At 38.5% G+C, this 20,704-nt stretch overlaps 3 protein-coding genes across 3 annotated transcripts; all 3 read left to right on the top strand.

Annotated features, from left to right (window-relative positions):
* Nucleotides 1–1,223: 1,223 nt before the first annotated feature.
* On the top strand, nucleotides 1,224–10,210 carry LOC140770657 (sucrose synthase 7-like). Its single transcript, XM_073111909.1, has 23 exons — nucleotides 1,224–1,370; nucleotides 1,480–1,612; nucleotides 1,710–1,864; nucleotides 1,968–2,160; nucleotides 2,248–2,366; nucleotides 2,446–2,662; nucleotides 2,738–2,833; nucleotides 2,954–3,127; nucleotides 3,211–3,327; nucleotides 3,428–3,594; nucleotides 3,670–3,894; nucleotides 3,969–4,290; nucleotides 4,373–4,617; nucleotides 4,699–4,837; nucleotides 4,929–5,070; nucleotides 6,604–6,608; nucleotides 6,751–6,810; nucleotides 6,860–7,382; nucleotides 7,530–7,580; nucleotides 8,413–8,585; nucleotides 8,675–8,910; nucleotides 9,132–9,324; nucleotides 9,856–10,210. Exons 1-23 carry the CDS (start codon nucleotides 1,267–1,269, stop codon nucleotides 10,036–10,038), a joined length of 3,972 nt encoding a protein of 1,323 aa, XP_072968010.1. The 5' UTR covers nucleotides 1,224–1,266; the 3' UTR covers nucleotides 10,039–10,210.
* A 419-nt stretch (nucleotides 10,211–10,629) lies between these two features.
* Nucleotides 10,630–14,046, top strand: LOC140770436 (homoserine kinase). The gene is made up of 2 exons (XM_073111634.1): nucleotides 10,630–11,885; nucleotides 13,683–14,046. Exon 1 carries the CDS (start codon nucleotides 10,719–10,721, stop codon nucleotides 11,877–11,879), a length of 1,161 nt encoding a protein of 386 aa, XP_072967735.1. The 5' UTR covers nucleotides 10,630–10,718; the 3' UTR covers nucleotides 11,880–11,885; nucleotides 13,683–14,046.
* Nucleotides 14,047–14,540: 494 nt separating this feature from the next.
* Nucleotides 14,541–18,776, top strand: LOC140770437 (outer envelope pore protein 21B, chloroplastic-like). The gene is made up of 5 exons (XM_073111636.1): nucleotides 14,541–14,697; nucleotides 14,885–14,959; nucleotides 15,055–15,207; nucleotides 16,266–16,364; nucleotides 18,500–18,776. The coding sequence occupies exons 1-5, from the start codon at nucleotides 14,605–14,607 to the stop codon at nucleotides 18,581–18,583; spliced, it is 504 nt and encodes a 167-aa protein (XP_072967737.1). The 5' UTR covers nucleotides 14,541–14,604; the 3' UTR covers nucleotides 18,584–18,776.
* Nucleotides 18,777–20,704: the final 1,928 nt, after the last annotated feature.

Below are 20,704 nucleotides of genomic sequence, written 5' to 3'. Positions count from 1 at the left end.
TGTAGAGGAAGAAAAGGTGTTAGTCCTTGATTTATATGAACAAATAAAGAACTCGTTCTTATGCTTAATTATATTTTTATCCTCTTAAACTATGACTAATTAATATATTGGGAAGTGATATTTACTGTAGTCAAATATCGTAATCAACTACGATAATTTTTTCCTTGTTTTATTATTCATGGACTTAAATACTAGATATGGACTGGACAAAAGGTCAACCTTCTTTAGATATAGAGGTATCTTACATACCGAGCTTTTAGCTATCTAGTCTAGAGTTCAAGCCACGTCGCTAAATAATTGCTCCGAACCAAACACCGCCGAGATTTGTTCCAACTTAATCGTACTACCGAGGCATTAATCGAATTGAGATAAGCTACCAAACCACCAAATAATTTCTTCACAATATAGTTTATAGTTGAAGTCAAACTCATGACTTTCTTAGTCATACAAAAGGTAATTACCAAGTCTATTAAAATTAATTAGTAATCAACTAGGATGAATACAATACATAATTATATCTTCATGGTTGAGTCTCATCGTGTTAGGACTGTTGGTCGAGTTGTTTAACTTATTGATCGTGGAGGGCTAACTATCTTTGTCTAAGTTTATATCAACAAAAAAAAAAAAAAAAAAATACTATAATGAATACATGTTGTTTCTTGTATATATTGAAAACAAAACCTATCAGGAACCACCAAGTACATTGATGCAGGAAAGTCCTGCTTCAGCCCTGCAGATGATCTGCTCCCTTGTTTGGTGTCCGTTACCTTTTCAAAATTAAAAAAAGCCAACGGCCAAAAAACCTAGAAACACTTATTCTCTGCAATACCATTCTCTTAAGGGAGTGAAATTCCAATCCTCAATTGATCAAGAAACTTTATTCTTTGCCCATCAAATCGAAGAAAAAGAGAGAGAGAAAATGAAGAGAAGAATAAATAATTGATAATTGCAACAAGAGATTGCAAACTCTAGAAGTAATCTTCTCTTCCACTGTGTGAGAAGAATCCCTTTCTTGCCTTCCATCTATCTTTAGATTCACTTCCCCAAGCAATGTAATGTGCTTTCTCCTGTGAACTTAGCATCCCCTGCCTCCTACTCCAAAAACTCTGCCAACTAAGTGAAAGAAACTTTTGGAGGCAACCTAGTCTTTGCTAAAGCAAAGTTGATATCTTCTATAAATACCCACCTTCACAAATTTGAAAGACAGCAAACCTTAGCTTCCACTGAAGACTTCAATCTCTAGTCAGCACTCAGAGTTTTTAAGTTATGGCTAAAGCTTCAATTAGCTTCAAGAGAGCAGACAGCCTTGCTGATAGCATGCCTGAGGCATTGAGACAAAGCCGGTATCAGATGAAGCGGTGCTTCGCACGGTAATGTGGCGTTTCTATCCATTAATTGAACAATTGTATTGAGTTATGATTAGGTTTCATGGGGGAATGGTCTCATGAGAATATTATCATCTTTGAGTTGAATTTTTAGGTATGTCTCAAAAGGCAAGAGGCTCATGAAGAACCAACAGTTGATGGAAGAGTTGGAGAAATCGATGGACGATAAGGTTGAGAAGGATAAGCTTATGGAAGGCTTTCTGGGTTACATCATTTGTTGCACACAGGTAAAGCCTTCATCTTGATTCCTTGAAGCTCCTTTTTGAATCAATAAGACATAAAATGCATGTAATTTTTACAAGAATTACCATGTTATGGTGGCAGGAGGCAGTAGTTCTTCCTCCATTCGTCGCGTTTGCGGTAAGACCGCACCCAGGAATTTGGGAGTATGTCAAGGTCCACTCTGAGGATCTGTCGGTCGAAGGGATCACGACTTCAGAATACCTAAAGTTCAAAGAAACTATATATGATGAGCAATGGTATAACAATTTGGATCATTGAGAATTTACAGATGGATGTGATAATGTGATTTGATGATCTATAAGAGCCTTGGAGTTGCACTTATTCATGTGTAAATTGCAGGGCAAAGGATGAGCTTGCACTAGAGGTGGATTTTGGAGCTCTTGATCTATCAACTCCTCACTTAACCTTACCCTCATCAATAGGGAAAGGAATGCAGTTTGTATCTAAATTCTTATCTTCCAAGCTGGGCGAAAAGTCCACGAGCATTAAGCCGCTGTTGGACTACTTACTCGCACTTAATTACCGCGGAGAAGTAAGCAATTCATATTACCGAGCTAGCACTAATGAATTTAGAATGAATCATTTCAGAGACTCTAAACTGAATCGCTGAATTTTTCAGAAACTAATGATCAATGACACCCTCAACACCGTCGACAAACTTCAGACAGCCCTACTGCTAGCTGAAGTCTTTGTCAGTGGGCTCCCGAAAGCCACACCATTCCAGAAATTTGCACTAAGGTGAATTTTTTTGCATTCTAAACAAAATCATGCATATATAACATAAAACATATGCTAAAGATCCAATTCATGCCTGCAGATTTGAAGAGTGGGGCTTGGAGAAAGGATGGGGTGATACTGCAGAAAGAGTTAAGGAGACATTGAATTGTCTGTCAGAGGTGCTTCAAGCACCAGATCCATCAAACATGGAAAAATTCTTCAGTAGAGTACCAACAATATTTAGCATTGTGATCCTCTCTCCTCATGGCTATTTCGGGCAAGAGAGCGTGCTCGGTTTGCCTGATACAGGAGGACAGGTAAACCGAAAATAATTGCATTGAACCATGTATCAAATTTGCAGGCAAAATTAACATAAAATCTTTGGTTAACAGGTTGTTTACATTCTAGACCAAGTTAGAGGCTTTGAGGAAGAATTGCTGCTCAGGATCAAGCAACAGGGTTTGACTGTAAAACCTCAGATTATTGTGGTAAAAGTTATAATTGGTCCTTAGCATTTTGAATCTCACTCACTCATTGCATGAAGAACTTTATCTGATGATATTAAAAAAAAGGAAGCATCTAATGGTAGTTTGCTCACTATTCTGCAGCTAACAAGGTTGATACCAGAAGCCAAGGGAACTAAATGCAATCAAGAACTAGAGCCAGTTCTCAACACGATGCATTCGTACATCCTTCGTGTGCCTTTTAGAACAGAAAATGAAATTCTTCGCCCGTGGGTGTCTCGCTTCGATATCTACCCTTATCTTGAGAGATTTGCTCAGGTATGTAGCTGATGCAATCTTTTTCAGTAATTCATACATGTATAGAGTGTTTCCTTTGAGCACTAATCCTTGTGGATTCGCAGGATGCTACTGCCAAAGTTCTCGACATCTTGGAAGGAAAACCAGACTTGATTATTGGGAATTATTCAGATGGAAACTTGGTTGCGTCTCTCATGTCAACGAAACTTGGAATCACACAGGTACTGCAATGGATTGGTTATTACCCCTTGTACCTATAGAATGTTTTCTGTTCCCCCTTCGACGCAATCTAATTGTCTTTTACGATGATCAAACAACAAGGCAACAATTGCGCATGCTCTTGAAAAGACAAAGTATGAAGATTCTGATGTTACGTGGAAGGCACTGGATCAGAAATACCATTTCTCATGCCAATTCACTGCTGATATTATTGCAATGAACACTAGTGATTTCATCATCACCAGTACATACCAAGAAATTGCTGGAAGGTTAGGAAACCAAAACTTTCACTTTGATTGAAACCATGAAGTTCTCGAAAATTTATCGGTACCTTAATGATGCAGTAAGGATAAGCCTGGACAGTATGAAAGCCACAACGCATTTACGATGCCAGGCCTATGTCGTTTTGCCTCGGGCATCAACGTCTTCGATCCAAAGTTTAACATAGCTGCCCCTGGAGCCGATCAATCGGTCTACTTCCCCTACACACAAAAACCGAAGCGCCTGACTTCGTTGCATCCTGAGATTGAAGAGCTACTCTATAGCAAAGTTGACAATGATGAGCATATGTCAGTCTCTCACCTTAGCCTTTCATTCACTTTCTTGATGCAACTAACAATACTTTGAACTTTATTTGATACAGAGGGTTCCTAGCAGACAGAAAGAAGCCTATCATATTCTCCATGGCGAGGCTGGACACAGTGAAGAACATCACTGGATTGGTTGAGTGGTATTGTAAGAACAAGAGGCTCAGGGACCTTGTGAACCTCGTCGTGGTGGCTGGCTTCTTCGACCCAGCAAAATCCAAGGACAGAGAAGAGATCAGTGAAATCAAGAAGATGCATTCCCTGATTGAAACATACCAATTGATGGGTCAGATGCGCTGGATTGCAGCACAGACTGATCGCGTTCGCAACGGTGAGCTATACCGCTGCATTGCAGACACTAAAGGAGCCTTTATTCAGGTCAGATCACTACCATTTCTTCACGTCACAACCAACCAATATGAAGAGAACTGAATTACTTATAAATATACTTTTTCGGCAGCCTGCACTATATGAAGCATTTGGCCTAACAGTTATTGAGGCAATGAACTGTGGGCTGCCTACATTTGCAACAAATCAGGGAGGGCCAGCAGAGATCATAGTTGATGGAGTCTCTGGTTTCCACATTAATCCAACCAACGGCGAAGAATCAAGCAAAAAGATTGCGGACTTCTTCGAGAAATGCAGGGACGATCCTAGTTACTGGAACAAGATGTCCACCGCCGGCCTCCAACGTATCTATGAATGGTAATCTAGATCAGTAATATGTCACAATTAATTGATTTGCCAATACTATTGTCCTGGTAACTGTCTGACAATTAAATGCAGCTATACTTGGAAGATCTACGCGAGTAAAGTGTTGACAATGGGATCAATCTACGGCTTCTGGAGGCAAATGAACAAGGAGGAGAAGCAAGCCAAGCAGAGATATCTGCAGCTATTCTACAATCTTCATTTCAGAAAATTAGTGAGTTTATTGCTGACATTAGTTGCTATATATATATATATATGTGATATATAGAATTCAATCTTCTTCTTCTCTCTTTTCTTTTTTGCAGGCAAAGACAGTGCCAATTGCTAGCGATCAAGTTCCGCAGCCTGCGGTGGGCAAGACATCAACTAGCATTGTACCAAAAGAACAACCGAAACCAAGGCAAGTCTGCCCATTATTACGAATTTATACAAAGAAACCCAGGCGAAGCAACTGACTGATAAAAATTCAATCTATCTTTAACTGCTGCAGACGAACCCCATCTGTGTTACAGAGGTCAGATTCAATCTCATTTTAACCGTCCAATTGCTTCCCTTTATCCACATATTCTGATGCATTAATCCATCTCCCTCTATCTTAATTTGCATGGTCTCAGGTATATGACAAGCTTCTTCCCACCAAAGTAGCCGCCCAATAAATAATCTACCGGAGATGAATATTAGTGGAGGTTATCGTTATCAAAAGTTGAGATTCTTTATTCGTGTTCGTTCGCGACGACAGATATAAGTCAACAATGTTACTGAAATCTGAAATTGATTGAATAATGGATTGGATCTTCTATGAATAAAAAATCAGTGTTGCAATATGCACGATCATCCATCTCCTTGTGTTATAATTCTTCACAGCAGTACTTTGGCAAATAAGACAAAAGTATTTAATTTTTTATTTTTGTTCGTTGTTTTGAAAGCGCCTAGCCGTGAAAGGAGATTTATCATGACTATTTAGCACAGCAAATTGACCAACAGAAGTAAATGCACTTGATTAAATAAATAAATAAACGTGCATTTAATGCTGGTTCTTGTCATAACGAATGGGATTCTCTCTTATCTCTTGAAACATGACTAGTTGCAAGCTCGCCATCTTGTCGAACTAAATACATAATCTAAGTACGTTGCATGCTCCAAACCAATGGGAGGCGGACGAGTATCTAAACGCAGGAAATTAGTGCAGCCAGTGGGTTGCGTCTAAAGGCGTTCAACTGTTTAAGGTGGAGGTTGACGTAGCTCACCGCCGACCCTTGCTGGTGGTGTGTTCGTGTTCTACGCACCCGTACAATGGACCTTTTTATGGGACCTACATGGGCCTCTGCGACACGTCGACGGACCCACATGGATCTCTCGGACACGTGCCGGCCAACCACTCGTCCCCCGGCAGCTCCACGAGCTTCCCATGTGATAACCCTATCTACTTGTATATCCGCCCGCCATTGGGCCACCCTCCCTCCACGTGTCCTTCCGCTTCCCCTCCCTCTCGATTTCCTTAGCCCAACATAAGACCATGAGAGAGAGAGAGAGATAAGAGAGAGATAGAAGAGAGAGAGAGAGAGGAAGTGGCATTAGCACCACAAACACAAGGAAGAGTCTTGTAAGTGGTGGAGAAGAAAAAAAGGTTTTTTCTTTTTTTTTCTCCTCCTTTTGATGTTGATCTGAAGAGTAGTTTTGGGCTCTTTGTGCTTTTGGTGAATGGTTTGGAGTGATAAGAGGTGAGTGGCCATGAAACTTCCCATCAAAGTGGGTTTTTCTTTAGAAATTTTATGAATACATTCTGTGGAATAATAAGATGTTTAGCTTCGTGGAATCTTTTATAGCTATGCATATTTATAGTGGTGGGTAGTGGAGCACTAATGTTGTTGTTGGAGTGGGAACTTTGATCATTTCTAACTTTCGACTGTTCTATTGCTGTTCTTTTGGTTTGCTCTCCCTCCACTATCTTGCTTCTGTTACTCTTCTTCCTGCAAGAAGAAAAGGTGAGATTTTTTGGTTGTGAGTAGATTCGTTCCACTTGGTAGTTTGTTCTGCAAGCCTTAAATTCGTAACAAAATTGTCATGGAAATTTTGTTTGTATGAGATTTGTCTGAAGAATATTTGATTAATCTTAAATTTTTGCAGGGAATCTCCAACTCAAGAGCATCTCCTGTGAAGCTAATTAGAGGATCCAGTGATTTGCTTGTGTTAATAGTGATGTCATCAGTAGGATAAATGAGCTAGGTAGCTATAGAGGAGAAGCGAAGCTCTTGAATCGTTCTCGATGGCTGTTGCGATATTGGGTGTAGCCTCGCTTGTCGACAACTCTGCTTGTGTTGGATTCTCTGACGTAATCCGAGAAGGAGGGCTTCTCTCTGATGGTTCGAAGTCTATTGGGAGAATTTTGGATCCAAGACACAATAGCAAGTTTCAGAAGAAGAAACGAAGATGGAGTCTTTGCTCACTGTATGCCGACTCCAAGTATGCTTGTGTCAGCTTTGAGCCAGACGATAGCAGAAATTTGCCCATATATTCAAGTTTAGTAGTAAATTCAAGTTTAGTAGCAAATCCAGCAGGAGAGCTTGCAATTTCTTCAGAGCAGAAGGTGTATGATGTGGTCCTGAAACAAGCAGCCTTGGTGAAGAGGCAGTTGAGTCCAAACACTGCTCTTGATGTGAAGCCAGACTTGGCTGTTCCGGGAACCTTGAACTTGTTGAATGAAGCGTATAATAGATGTGGAGAAGTTTGTGCAGAGTATGCAAAGACTTTTTACCTTGGTTAGTCCTGAATAAAGCTTATGGTCTTCTTTACTTGAATCCATTCTGGACTTGGTTGCTGTTTGCAATAATAGATGTATGCATGTTTGAATCAGTTTATACCTATATAAATTGCTCAGGCAACTAATGGATCACTTCTTATGGCAGGGACACTTCTGATGACTCCTGAAAGGAGGCGAGCAATCTGGGCGATATATGGTAATGGATCAATTTGCTTGACAGATAAACTAATTCTTTACTAATTCTTTCTTTAGTTTCTCACCTCGTGGATCTAACTCGAAACCTGATCTATCCCTTTGTACTTTTTTCCTTGAAATTTGTAATGTTTTATATTTTCAGTAAAAATGCAAAAACCAATTGTTACAACAGTGGTTGAATTTTTCCAGGCACTAGTGTATGAGTTTATTGCATTTAACCTTTAAAAACGTCATGGATTGGTTACTTCAAATAGAAAACGCTGAATAGTTTAGCAGTTTCTAGCTTTCAGTTGGCGCAGTGAAAAGACAACAAATTTCGCAAATACTTAGTAGGATTACCTATTCTGAGAGCATCATGTTTTACAGTATATCTACTTTGGAGGAAAGAATCTGTTTTACCAGATATTTCTTGCTGGAATTGTGTTCTTACCTTACATTGTCTATAAGTCGTTTAGGTAAAAAAAAATGCAGTTTAGCTTTGACTATTTATGGGAGGATGTCTGCAAATTCGAGAAGCTGAAATCAACTGCTCTTCACTCGAAAGGGAAAAGAATGCCATAGATAGAGCCAATTTCTGAACGGTCTACGTCTGAGAGTTCTTATCTTTGGATTATGGCTTACCCAACACATATTGTGAGAAAATTCTTAGACAATGATGAAGATTATGTTTTTTTATGAGTAAAATCCTTTAAGCGGTTCATTTCCAGATCTTGCATCATAATTTGTGGTAGCATTAGTATTCAAGGCGGCTATCTAGCTTATAAGAAGTAAAATAAATCTTGTAGGCCTCTTGTATAATTCAGAAACTTAATGTTCATCATATGTTCATGCAGTCTGGTGCAGGAGGACCGATGAGCTTGTGGATGGGCCTAATGCCTCCCATATTACACCTTCAGCTCTGGACAGATGGGAGTCGAGGTTGGAGGATCTTTTCGCAGGTCGTTCTTATGACATGCTTGATGCTGCTCTCTCAGACACTGTCACAAAGTTCCCTGTTGACATCCAGGCATCTCTCTTTAACATTTAAATGGACACGAGTAAACTTGTATGACTTTGTTGGTCCATTACCTTATAGATTGTGTTCAATTTGATCAGCCATTCAAGGACATGATCGAAGGGATGAGGATGGACCTCAAGAAATCAAGATACAAAAACTTCGATGAGCTCTATCTCTACTGCTACTATGTAGCTGGAACAGTGGGGCTAATGAGTGTTCCTGTGATGGGTATTGCCCCAGAATCCGAAGCCACAACTGAGAGTGTCTACAGTGCAGCTTTGGCTTTAGGAATCGCGAACCAGCTCACCAACATCCTTAGGGATGTAGGAGAAGAGTAAGTGAGATCAAAACCAGCTCACGAACGACCTATTATTTTCACATAATTTTGAAGATAATTTTTGCAAACGTAATGAAAAAAATAGTCGATTTCGATTTGTGATTATATCATTTGCTTCCCTGCTACATCAGCTGCTGTTCTCTGATGTCCTGTACAAGTCTAAAACTACAAACATGCATCTTTCTATTGTTTTACTGAATGGCGATTTTTTTTTTCAGTGCAAGACGAGGGAGGATATATCTACCACAAGATGAGCTCACGCAGGCTGGGCTTTCAGATGAGGACATATTTAAAGGGAAGGTGACCGACAGATGGCGGAGCTTCATGAAGAGCCAGATCAAGAGGGCCAGGATGTTCTTCCAGGAAGCAGAGAAAGGTGTGACCGAGCTCAGCCAAGCTAGTAGGTGGCCTGTAAGTTTCAGAAACTCTCTTCTGAATTTGGACATATGCAATGCATGATGCATATATGGTTCTACTTCTTTGATTACTTAATATGAAATTGAAGTGGTACCACCTCCATTGACCCATATCTGAATTCTGATGTCATGTTAATCACCTACTTTTACTAAACAAACATCATTGTCTTGCTCTGGTGAACTGTATACATCTCAATTTTCAAGGCAAAGATCTTTGAAAAACATCCATTCATTTATTCCTTTGTTAACTTAATCGTACTTATCTAAATGCCAACACACATAACATCCCAACAACTATTCCCTTGTCAATAGTACTACTTCAGAAACTATTATGCGAACTGTCAGAAGGAAAATTATTTTTCTTCATTTGTAGGCTAAGTTTTTTTGTATCTTTTTCCTAAACTTCATCATCGACATGTCGATCCTCCAATGCTCGAATTCTTATTTGGCGATATATATATATATATATATATATATATATATATATATATATATTTTGGAACGATGCTAATACTTAAATTTGCAGGTGTGGGCTTCTCTATTATTGTACAGGCAAATCCTTGATGAGATTGAGGCAAATGACTACAACAACTTTACAAAGAGAGCATATGTGAGCAAAGTGAAGAAGCTAATGTCATTGCCTATAGCTTATGGGAGATCATTACTTCCCCCATCTTCTCTGAAACAATCATCAATACTAAAAGCATAAGTAGAGCAAGATTGCCATATCAGACCAATGTATCAATGATGTATGAAGAATTTGTTGACTTAGAATATTTTGGAATGGGTGGCAGTGTTCTCTGTGTCTACCTTCTTTTCCATTGTTTTTTAACCCATGTAAAGTGATGGAGGGCAAAGGAATATAATTCAATCTCACTGTATACTTGCTGTGGGTCATTAAGAATTTTTAACTTTGTTCATATTGAGCTCTTTAGAGCTCATACATGGTACATTCTTTAATGGAAGCAACTTATAGAATATGAGCAATCTAAAGGAGGATTAATTGTTTAGGTGCAAAATCTGGGAAAGTGGATTGCATTGCATCATTGCTGTGTGGTGTGACTCATGTAGTCATATGGAATTTTATATTTTGATACTCTTTTTTTTTAATTTAATTGACCGCCGTCTTAAATTAAACTAATTGTTTAATCTATATCTTAGAGCAGATATAAAAATAAAAATAAAAATAAAAATAAAAATAAAAATTATTATTATTATTATTATTATTATTATTATTATTATTATTATTATTATTATTATTAAGATGATGTTTTTTAAATCTCTTATGTTACTCAACCTGATTGGAAAGTTGTTCATCAGGTCTAGCGATTAGTTCAGTCTCTTTGCTTCTCTCTCTTCGCACCACTCCAATCCACTCTCCACAAGCAAATGGCGGCGGCGGCGACGGCGACGGCGACGGCGGCGTGCAAGGGCACATCATTTCGGTCAAATCACCCCCGTCCATCCCACTTAAACCCTTCTTTGCGCCGCTCCTTCACCATTCGATGTTCTTCTTCGTCCTCCTCTTCACCTAAAGCTTCCACGACCCTAACCCTAACACCCACCACCATCGCCGGTGAGCCATCTCCAGTCTGCTCCTCCCTCACCTCCTTCGCCCCGGCCACCGTCGCCAACCTCGGTCCCGGTTTCGACTTCCTTGGCTGCGCTGTCGATGGCCTCGGCGACACTGTCACCGTGTCAGTGGATCCCTCCGTCGAGCCGGGAACCCTCTCCATCTCCTCCATATCCGGCGCCCCCAAGCTTAGTCGCAACCCCCTCTGGAACTGCGCCGGCATCGCCGGCATCGCCGCCATGCGCCTCCTCGGTATCCGATCCGTCGGCCTTTCTCTCCACCTCTCCAAGGGACTCCCCCTCGGCAGCGGCCTCGGGTCCAGCGCAGCCAGCGCGGCCGCCGCTGCCGTCGCCGTCAACGAGCTCTTCGGCGGCCCCCTTTCCCCCTCCGACCTTGTCCTCGCCGGCCTCGAGTCCGAGAAAAAGGTCAGCGGCTACCACGCCGACAATATCGCCCCTGCCATCCTCGGCGGCTTCATCCTCATCCGTAGCTACGACCCCCTGGAGCTCATCCAACTCCAGTTCCCCGCGAACCAGGATCTCTGCTTCGTGCTTGTGAGCCCGGAATTCGAGGCGCCGACGAAGAAGATGCGGGAGGTGCTGCCGGCTGACGTGCCGATGAAGGAGCACGTGCGGAACTCGAGCCAGGCGGCGGCGCTGGCGGCCGCGGTGGTGCTGGGGGACGTGAGGATGCTGGGGTCCGCCATGTCAGCGGACGGGATCGTGGAACCAAGGAGAGCGCCGTTGATCCCGGGGATGGTCGGGGTGAAGAAGGCCGCAGTGGAGGCCGGGGCGTTCGGGTGCACAATTAGTGGCGCAGGACCCACAGCAGTCGCTGTGATCGATGATGAGGAGAAAGGGAAGGAGATCGGCGAGAGGATGGTGACTGCGTTCATGAGGGAGGGGGGTTTGAAGGCGAAGATGACGGTGGCGAAGCTTGATAGGGTTGGAGCGAGAGTCATCAGCAAGAGTGCATAATAGAAGGTAATCTTTGTTGCATATGAGGTTGTAATCTAGTGTTAGATTTAAACCATATGGAATGTATTGGATGTCTAGTTATTGATGATGATTAGGTAGAGTCTCTGAATTTGGTGAGTTACTAATGCCTATAATATTGCTCCTGTTCTTGAGGATTTGTGGTTCGAAACTTAGATTCCTCTTCTTGGACATCTGTTGTGTTCTTATGACGGGCAAAGTTGGCATACAATCTGTCTTTTTTTAAGGTGGTAATCAATCTCAAGCTATTCTTCTGGGGATGGAAATATTTCAAATATTCTAGTAGATCTTGTCGACTGTCTTCATATAGATTTCACAACTGGAAACAAAAGGAAAAACTTGTACTGTTTTAGGATGAAATATGTGACTTTATTTATCTCTATCCCATATTACTGGTTCGAAGAAGAATAGGTCAAATACAAGATTTTCTTTCTTTTGGACATATAGGGAAATGAAATTCTCTTTTTCGTGTTTGACATTTTTCCCTGCTTGAAAAATATGACAACCTAGCCATCATAAATTGAGATTATTAATCCTGATTGTGAATGTTAAATTGCTACAACCTACATATGGATGCTTAAGAGTGGTTACTTTGTCTATACGGCAATTTGGTTTGAGTATAAGTTTCACAGATATAGAAGTTATATGAACATGTAATTCAATACAAAAGGGCATCAGTCGTTTGAAAGTCCTGGTGATTCTATCGAATAAGTTTGTTCAACTTCCCATGATCTCGTCAAGCCAAGGAGAAATAGATCTTTTTGAAGAAGAGTGGAGCATACAGGCTTATTAACCTCCTTATTCTCAAGCCAAACTATGCTTATGTGCTTATGGATACTTATTTCTAGAATTAACTTTACTTGAATCTTCTCCAATGCTAGAGATGTTTCATATCTTATAGACACCTTAATATATGGATCTACTATTAGTTGAAACTTTAGATTTTTTTATATTATTAAGGTTTGGAAAATTATGATAGGTTGGTAGTTTAGTGGAGCTAGTTATCTAAGTGCTTTTTATGTGGACACCTTGTCCAGAGTGCAATCTCACATGCTATTTCTTTGTTTGACTAGTTTTCATTTTCATATTAGAATGAAATGCTCTTCCTATAGTGAGATTTGCATGCATATTTATTTATTTATTTATATTTCATCATTGGCATGATGCAATTGAAATAGAAGAAGAGATGAGTAGGAGCAAACTGTGGAGATTCTGCATATATGAAGAACCAGATGAAACAACTATCTGACAATGGAAGTGTTGGACTTTTTATCACAGTTGTCCAAATCTCTTTTCAAGATAAATGTTGCCCTTCTATCAATTTCATGGACATCTTTATTTGGTAGAATCCTGTGAAGTCTGGGTCCTGTACATGTCATATTATGATATTCATCAGGGTAGCAGATCCTCTTCGCTAATGTTTCTGATCATTCTTAGGATTTTATTTCCTGGTTTATTGCTAAGAGTTGTTTTTCCTTACCTTTAATTTTGAAAATTTATGTAGCTGAATGTTCTAACAACTTTATTGGATTTACATTTTGATCGAAACCATTCAAGTATATTTGATGTTTTGCGCTGTTATCTGTATCAAATTGTCATATGTTTGCATAACCAACAGTGAAGAACTGCTGAGCTTATGCTCCTTCATATAGCTGGTAACTTTCTGGGAAAATCAACTATTAGGCCTTAAACTTTGTGTTGATTGCAGTCATTATTTCGTCAGTAGGAACTGTGCCATACCATGGCTTTCTGCAGTTTGACACCTCTTTTGATTTTTAATTGCAGATCTTAAGCGATCGCATTGCCATTCTCAGGGATCTACATTGGATTTCATCCTCCCTTTTTCCTCCAGAATCAGACATGCACAGAGACCTGGTGGAGACCATGGAAAATGCTTTCCAATTCCTGTCCTAATTAGCCAAACTGGAGAGCTTAGAGATTATCCCAGGATAAGATAACCAAAATTGTAATGCAGTTAATCGCCAGAATAATTCAGCTAACTTGGTGATTGGTGCTCGTCTTCCTTCCTTTGATTGCAATAATTCTCTTCTATTAATTGTTATCTGCGTGAGAAATACTTGAAAAACTCTATTATTAATGTGGTCCTAATTTATGCTGTGGAAATGAAGAGATGCTTGTCTGTTATCAATACTGTTCTGCTGCATTTCTTCACCTTGGATTATGTTATGTCACATTATCACAGAGTCAGTGTCTCAGTGATGTCTCTTTATGTAACCTTTTCTATGACTCTAAATAAAAAGAATAATAATATCATATAAAAGCCCTTTTCTAGAAATCTATTTCATTTACGGGTTATTCTCTCGTTATGTAACCTTTTCATGGATTTTGAAGGTAAAAAGTTTTCACAGTGCTAAATTTATTGCACAAAATTGCTAAGGCAAGTATGAATACATAGTTTAGACTGCTGAATTAATCTTTCTAAAAATTATATCACAATAAATTTAAATTATGCACATATAATATTTTTTTAATTTTTTTTTTATCAAATATTAACCATAATATTAACAGGAGAATCAAATTCATTACTTTTTAGAGAAGAAAACGGATGATAAATAAAAATAAAAAATAAAAAATAAAAAATGGAAATATTTTTAGCTATCTTTTATACTCCGCAAGGGCGGGAGGATAACGCTTCACTTTTTCTAGGGTTTCCTCTCAATTCTTCTCCCTCTTCGAGGAGATAACTATGGAGACTTCTCTAAGGCTGGCCGGCGATTCTAAGAACCTACGGATTCACGCCAAGGAGAAGCTCCCCTTAAACTCCCAAACGCTCTTGCAGGTCCCCTCTTCTCCTTTCTCTGTAATCCAGTTGATCTCCACTCTCTTTTCCCACTCAGTAATGCTAGAATCTGTGCTGGTTGGAGTAAATTATCTCCTAAAAATCCAATCGTTTTGGAAACAAACGATGTTTCACATTCTGGGAATATTATTCTCGATTTCTCTTTTAAGAATGTGTTTATTGGCAGGCTCATGGAGAAATAGATACCAGCTCCGGGGCTCCAAGTTACCTTGCTCTGATCATAAGGCGGTTTTATCCAGAGGTAGTACTTCTAAGGGAAGCATGCCCTCATGATTAAATGTTATTTGGTGGTGAAAAATGAGTGTTTTTTTTCCCTGTTTGTGCCTTGATGTGTAGCTATCAGCGAATATAGGAGTAGGGGTTCAGCTGGACGGAGGTAATGACTTTGTTTACAACGTTCGTGGGAAAAAGGCGTTTCTGATCACACAGACTGGTAGAGTGGGTATCAACATTAAAGGAAGGTGCATTGGTGATAAAGAATTTAAGCTGGTTAGTTTCCTCGACCTCTATGTAACACTACTAAGTTAATGTTGGTTGTGCATTTGTTGACGTACCACGTTTGCCCTTTTTATTAGATCATTTGGTTGAGTTGAGTTGTGGCATTACGGTCAGCTAAACTTGCAATTCTAGTGAAGTATCAATTCCCAGGTTTTGGTCTTGTGATGAAATGTTACTGTGATATTGTCAATCTGAGGAATAGTTGATGGTGATTCTGCCCCCCATGTTGAATCAAGTTATATTATGCTTGGACTTTGTAATGTTAATCCCATCGTGATAGTTAATGTTTCTTAATTGTTTGATTCCGTGGCATAGAAAGGAGTAGAGGGAAGGAATAGAGTGTTTAGTCTTCTAACCTCCGATTAATGACAATTGACATGTGATGCATTTCTTATAGCCCCAATATCATTATAGATAGTCCTCGTACATATCTGAGGGCTTTACTTTTGATGTTATTACTAATTTCTGCAATTTTTTAAACATTAATTTGACCCGACCTGTACTTCGCTGAAAATGAGCTACCTCAGAGATTGCCATCATCTAGCTTCTTGATTACTTCCAGATGGCTTCTAGTGGGTAACTTTTGTCATTTCATCAATTCTAATTCCTTCTGGTACTGTAATGTCAGCCGCTCTTGCTAGTCAATACAGAAGTTGGATAGTCAAAATTTTAACTGGTAATCCATATCGGAGGGTAAACTGTTCAAAAGATAAACCAATTTTGACTATGTAGCTTGTATGCATGGGGATTCCAATGTCCATAGTTTCTAGTTGGCCATTCTTGTAACCTAAGCATAAAAAACAAATGTTGCTGACAAAAAGTAAGGTGACGCCTGCTATGGTTCTGCATTGTGCTTTTGTTTAATTACTCGTCAAGTAGTGTTATTGCCAAGCAGAGAATTGTAAATTGTAAGGTGACGCCTGCTAATGTTGCTGTCTACTCCATTCCCCTTTTTGAGGGTTCAGATAACATCATACTGATTATTCAGTTATCATTCAGAATCTAAAGGTTGCTAGCGAAATTCATTAATATTCTGATTTTTAATATAGGCAAAGAAAAGCGGTGCTGTCGAATTGGCTTGGAGCATATTCAATTTTCAGAACGACCAAGACGTGAGGCTTAAAGTTGGTTATGATTTTTTTGACAAGGTATGCTTCTATCAAACCATAATCTTGTGTCTATGGCAATATAACAATTAGTGATGCTCAGATACTTTGAATATAAAATTCTACTCAAACTTATGTTTAACTATATTCTTTTACCAATAACAGACTTTGTTAGTTGAGAAGTATTATTATTTGTAGCAGACTTTGTCTTTAGTATGTTTAACTATAGGTATTGCATTTGTTTTAGGTAAACACACACGCTTTGAATGCTTATGCCTCTTGATTGTTATACACTGTTTTGCTTGTATGTGAGAAATTTCAAAAGTATCTTTGTTGCATTGACCTATTTAAAGTTAACTATATAATGACAACAATAATGAGTAATTGAGGTTTTGCTTGTGAATTGTTGAAATTGGATTACTATATGGCCAATAAACGTCTATGTGACATCTCCAATATTTGCAACTGAGTAGTGATAGCAAGATGCAAACCAGTATTGTGGGCTTATGTATCTCTCTGATAGAGTTCATTTGGGTGATGACAGACCTTTTTACCCATTTGATGTGCCTAGGCAACATCAAACTCTATAGAGTAATATTGGCAATGATGGACCTTCGATTTGAATGGAGCCCATCTTTTCACTAATTTTTTCAGAAGCTATTGAGATGTCAAAGCCCCAATCTCACATCTTGAGATACTTCCTATGTTAGAAATTTCACCAGGAAGTAGCAATCAGCAGCAGGGGATGGTGTAGGACAAATTAGGGTCCTACTATATGACGGTAGACCTTCTGATAGAGATAAATAAAGTGATGAGAAAAGATAGAAGATGGAGAAAATACGAAAAATGAAATTAATAATTTAGAGAGAGATAATAGATACTTAGATAGGAAGGGAGAGAGATAAGGCCAAAAGAAACTTTTTTTTAATAAATCCATCATATTTTTGTTCAATGTTTGAGCATCTAATAGCCTTTTATTGGAAGACCCTAACCTAAAACAAACTTTTAATCTAGTAGGACTCTTTATATAAAAACAAACCCTAATCTAGACTTTCTTAGGACTCCTTCAAAATAATAAACGTCCGCACTATTCACCCGTACAGTACCTGATGCTACAGTATATTAAAAAAAGAAAGAAATAAAACTAGTAAACCAAAGTCTAAAACTGTATAAAATCTACTAGTCTTTCGTCCTCTACTAAGGAGAACCAGCTTTTACTTGCTTCCAATATTGCTAACAAAATGAGCCAGATCAAAACCTTAATTTCAAATCGTGAGGTTATATGCTTTTAGCTACATTAGGCATATGAGGATGGTAGAGACCGGTAAGTAGCAGCAGCAAGAAAACAGTTTTTGGCACATTTTCTGGCATTAAGGGGCAGAAAAGGGAGAAATTACAAACTATCATATAACAGTAAGTAGTTAACAAATGAAAGAATTAACTAAGGTTGTTCTTCTGTTTCATTGCACTATCAAGGGTAATTAATTGCTCACTCATCTAGGCATCCTTTGTAGAAGCATAATATTGATGAATACGCTAGTTAAGTGTATAAATTGGAAAAGGCATATCAGGACAGGATTTTGAAGTTCTGCTGTTTCTCTTCTCTCACTTGTGTCACCTTGTTGGAATGATTCAGGAGAAATGTTGTCAAAAATAGTTACAATAATGCTTCATGTTGTGTTCAAATACACTACTGACAAATGGATGTGAGTTTTACAAGTAGCTTGGAAGACAATTTTGGACTTGATACTAGCAAATCTAGGAAAGGGTTGATCCAGAACAAACTCATTTTGGAAAGGCTATGCCCGTCCACAGATGATATCAAAACCAATATATGCGCTAATAGATACACGCTTTTGTGTATATGTACATATGAACTGATAGGTGCTTATCTTAGGTACTTATCTTTCCATTCTATATGTCAAGATCTACCACATCGATTATTCTACTTCATTTCACACTTAAAGTTTTGATGTCGAGGAGCTTGAATTAATTATGAAAAGGAAAGGTAGTATTCATCATAACAAAATTTGTTGTGCTATTAGTTGTTCTCTCTTTGCCTAGTCATTATAAATTGCATGTATTATGAGGAAAGGATAAGAGCAACAAGGAATGTACCTGTGATGTCTTTTTGACTCTCAGGAACTAATTTTTGTAACCCTTTCTTTTAATTTCAGGTGCCTTACCTCCAAGTAAGGGAAAATAATTGGACCCTCAATGCTTGCATGAATGGCAAATGGAATGTAAGATTCGATTTATAATTCTTTGGGGTTTTATCTTTGACGAGAGTGAGTGGATGAAAAAGGGACGGAAAAATCCATTTGTAGTAAGGTGTTTTTTCTGCTGTGTTTGACATATAAGGGTTATTTAGATGAATGAATGATACTTACTGCACACCTCCTATGGTGGACAAATTATATGTTGAATTTTAGCTGTTATTTTTTTTTCTTGCCTTTCTTACTTGCGGCTAAATGTTAGAAATGCTTAATCTTGATTTTTGGTATAGTAATCTTAATTATCAATATCGGATTGGACATCGGCTCGATTAGAGGTCGTCGGGTTGCTGAGTTATTGGTCGGTTTATCTATGAATATTTTTAATATTTAAACAGTATATATTGTAGTTTTAAATAATTTTCAAAAATTAAAAATATCTAAAAAGCAATAGAATTGTGTTTCTTTTTATTAATTAGTCATTTTTAAAGTAACATTTATGTATAAGTACATCAAATCATATGTCTTATACAAAACCAGATCTTAATTACACTTTTACTATTTAGAAATATAATTATTTGGAAAATTTGAGCAAACTCAATCAATTTATAAAAACCCGTCTGTTTTGCATAGTTCATTGATTAAACCGTTCGCCGTCGATCGATTTACTAGTTTAACCACCTGGTCTTACAATAATAATGCTGAATCCTGGTAGATTGTTTCAGTGCCAAATCACTAGCAAAATGAAAATGCTATCCATAAATTCTTGAGTGCCGAAGTTCTTCGCGCTATTATTTACCATCTCATAAAGTGAAGGATTTTTCTTGGATTATGTTTCAAAGTTGTCCTCTTTTATCATTTCATTTCCAGTGGGCGATGCCTGTTTTAGGCATTGAGTGTCTCAAAATTTCAACAAGAGATTCAAATGAGCAATCCATGCCCACTTTGCTCCATCACTGTGATCACTATTGGAACCTAAGAGCTATCCATCATCATAACCTCTTTGTACCCCCTTTTGTACCTTTTTGCCCATAGATTTATGGTGAGTCCTACGAAGGAGACTGTTTCTTTTCTTTTCGAGAAGTGAAAATTTAACGGTATCCGGATAAGACAATAACAACTAGAATTTATTTGAGAACTATTTCATTGGCATTAGAATTAATTTGAGTACTATTTCATTGGCATTGTTATTGTTATTTCCACTCTTAGACAAGGCATCTAAAGGGCAGGTTTGAAAGGGTGATCTTTGGGTCCACAATTGATTCCCTCAATCCCTTTTCCTTTTCCCTGTGGCACTAAAAAAATATCCTTCTCTTAAAGGATTGGGATTTGGGAAATATCTCATCCAACTTGGTTGATGAGTAGGCCAAGGTTACTCCTTACCTTTTTGATTTTGATTGTATCTGGATAAGAAGAGAAAGGAGAGGAAGCATGATTGAAATGAAGAACACATGCTGCAGTGAAGGGGGAAAAGAAAAAGAAGAATATGAAGAAGAAAAAGGTTTCTCCACTGATACCTTATTTATAAGCAAGAGAGACTATGCCACTCTCTCTCTCTCTCTCATACATCTCTTTGCAACTTGCTAAGTTACAATTGGCCCCATCCAGTGGTAATCTTGTTCATAGTGGCTTTTATCCAAATCTATCTCCTTGGGCATGGAGGGTTTGAAAGCTATGTCACTAGAGCTATCACTTTTCTTATGAACAGTTTGAGTCACTATCTATCTAGCACTTGTTTGAGCTCACTTTGGCTTGGAAAGTGAAAGTGCAGATGCTTCTGGTTCAGCTTTATGGACTAGGTAACATGAAGCAAGAGCAACTTGTGATATTTAATAAATAAATTGTGTTCGTATTTAGCTCGAGAGTCTATTTATTTGTTTGGACAAATCTCGAGCTTTTATTTTTATTTTTTCATAATATCAATAAAGCTAGAAGACATCAATGACAAATAGTATTCAGATCGGATTAGCCTCATTCTCAAGTACGTCGCTTTAGTTTGATGGAATGAGTTTGGGTAGATAAGTCCTAAGAATTTATTTTATAAAATTTAAGCGGTGGAATTATTGCTTAAACAAGATTTATAAAACTAAGCAATATCAAGATAAATTCCCCCCTATTCCTTTTCCTCTTCTGTCTCTATCTCTTCGCCCTTCTCCTCGACTATTCTTC

This window comes from Typha angustifolia, chromosome 11, assembly GCF_048772165.1.
Source record: "Typha angustifolia cultivar Huaian chromosome 11, ASM4877216v1, whole genome shotgun sequence".
Classification (NCBI taxonomy): domain Eukaryota; kingdom Viridiplantae; phylum Streptophyta; class Magnoliopsida; order Poales; family Typhaceae; genus Typha; species Typha angustifolia.
The sequence above is the reverse complement of the archived record's forward strand: the minus strand, read 5'-3'. Positions and strand labels throughout refer to the sequence as shown.

Coding starts and splice junctions, on each gene's coding strand:
- LOC140770437 (XM_073111636.1), top strand. CDS start 14,605: ATGGAGACTTCTCTAAGGCTGGCCGGCGATTCTAAGAACCTACGGATT. Junction 14,960..15,054: donor TAAGGCGGTTTTATCCAGAG/GTAGTACTTCTA, acceptor CTTGATGTGTAG/CTATCAGCGAATATAGGAGT. Junction 15,208..16,265: donor GTGATAAAGAATTTAAGCTG/GTTAGTTTCCTC, acceptor TTTTTAATATAG/GCAAAGAAAAGCGGTGCTGT.
- LOC140770657 (XM_073111909.1), top strand. CDS start 1,267: ATGGCTAAAGCTTCAATTAGCTTCAAGAGAGCAGACAGCCTTGCTGAT. Junction 3,328..3,427: donor CGAAACTTGGAATCACACAG/GTACTGCAATGG, acceptor TCAAACAACAAG/GCAACAATTGCGCATGCTCT. Junction 7,581..8,412: donor AGCAATCTGGGCGATATATG/GTAATGGATCAA, acceptor ATGTTCATGCAG/TCTGGTGCAGGAGGACCGAT.
- LOC140770436 (XM_073111634.1), top strand. CDS start 10,719: ATGGCGGCGGCGGCGACGGCGACGGCGACGGCGGCGTGCAAGGGCACA.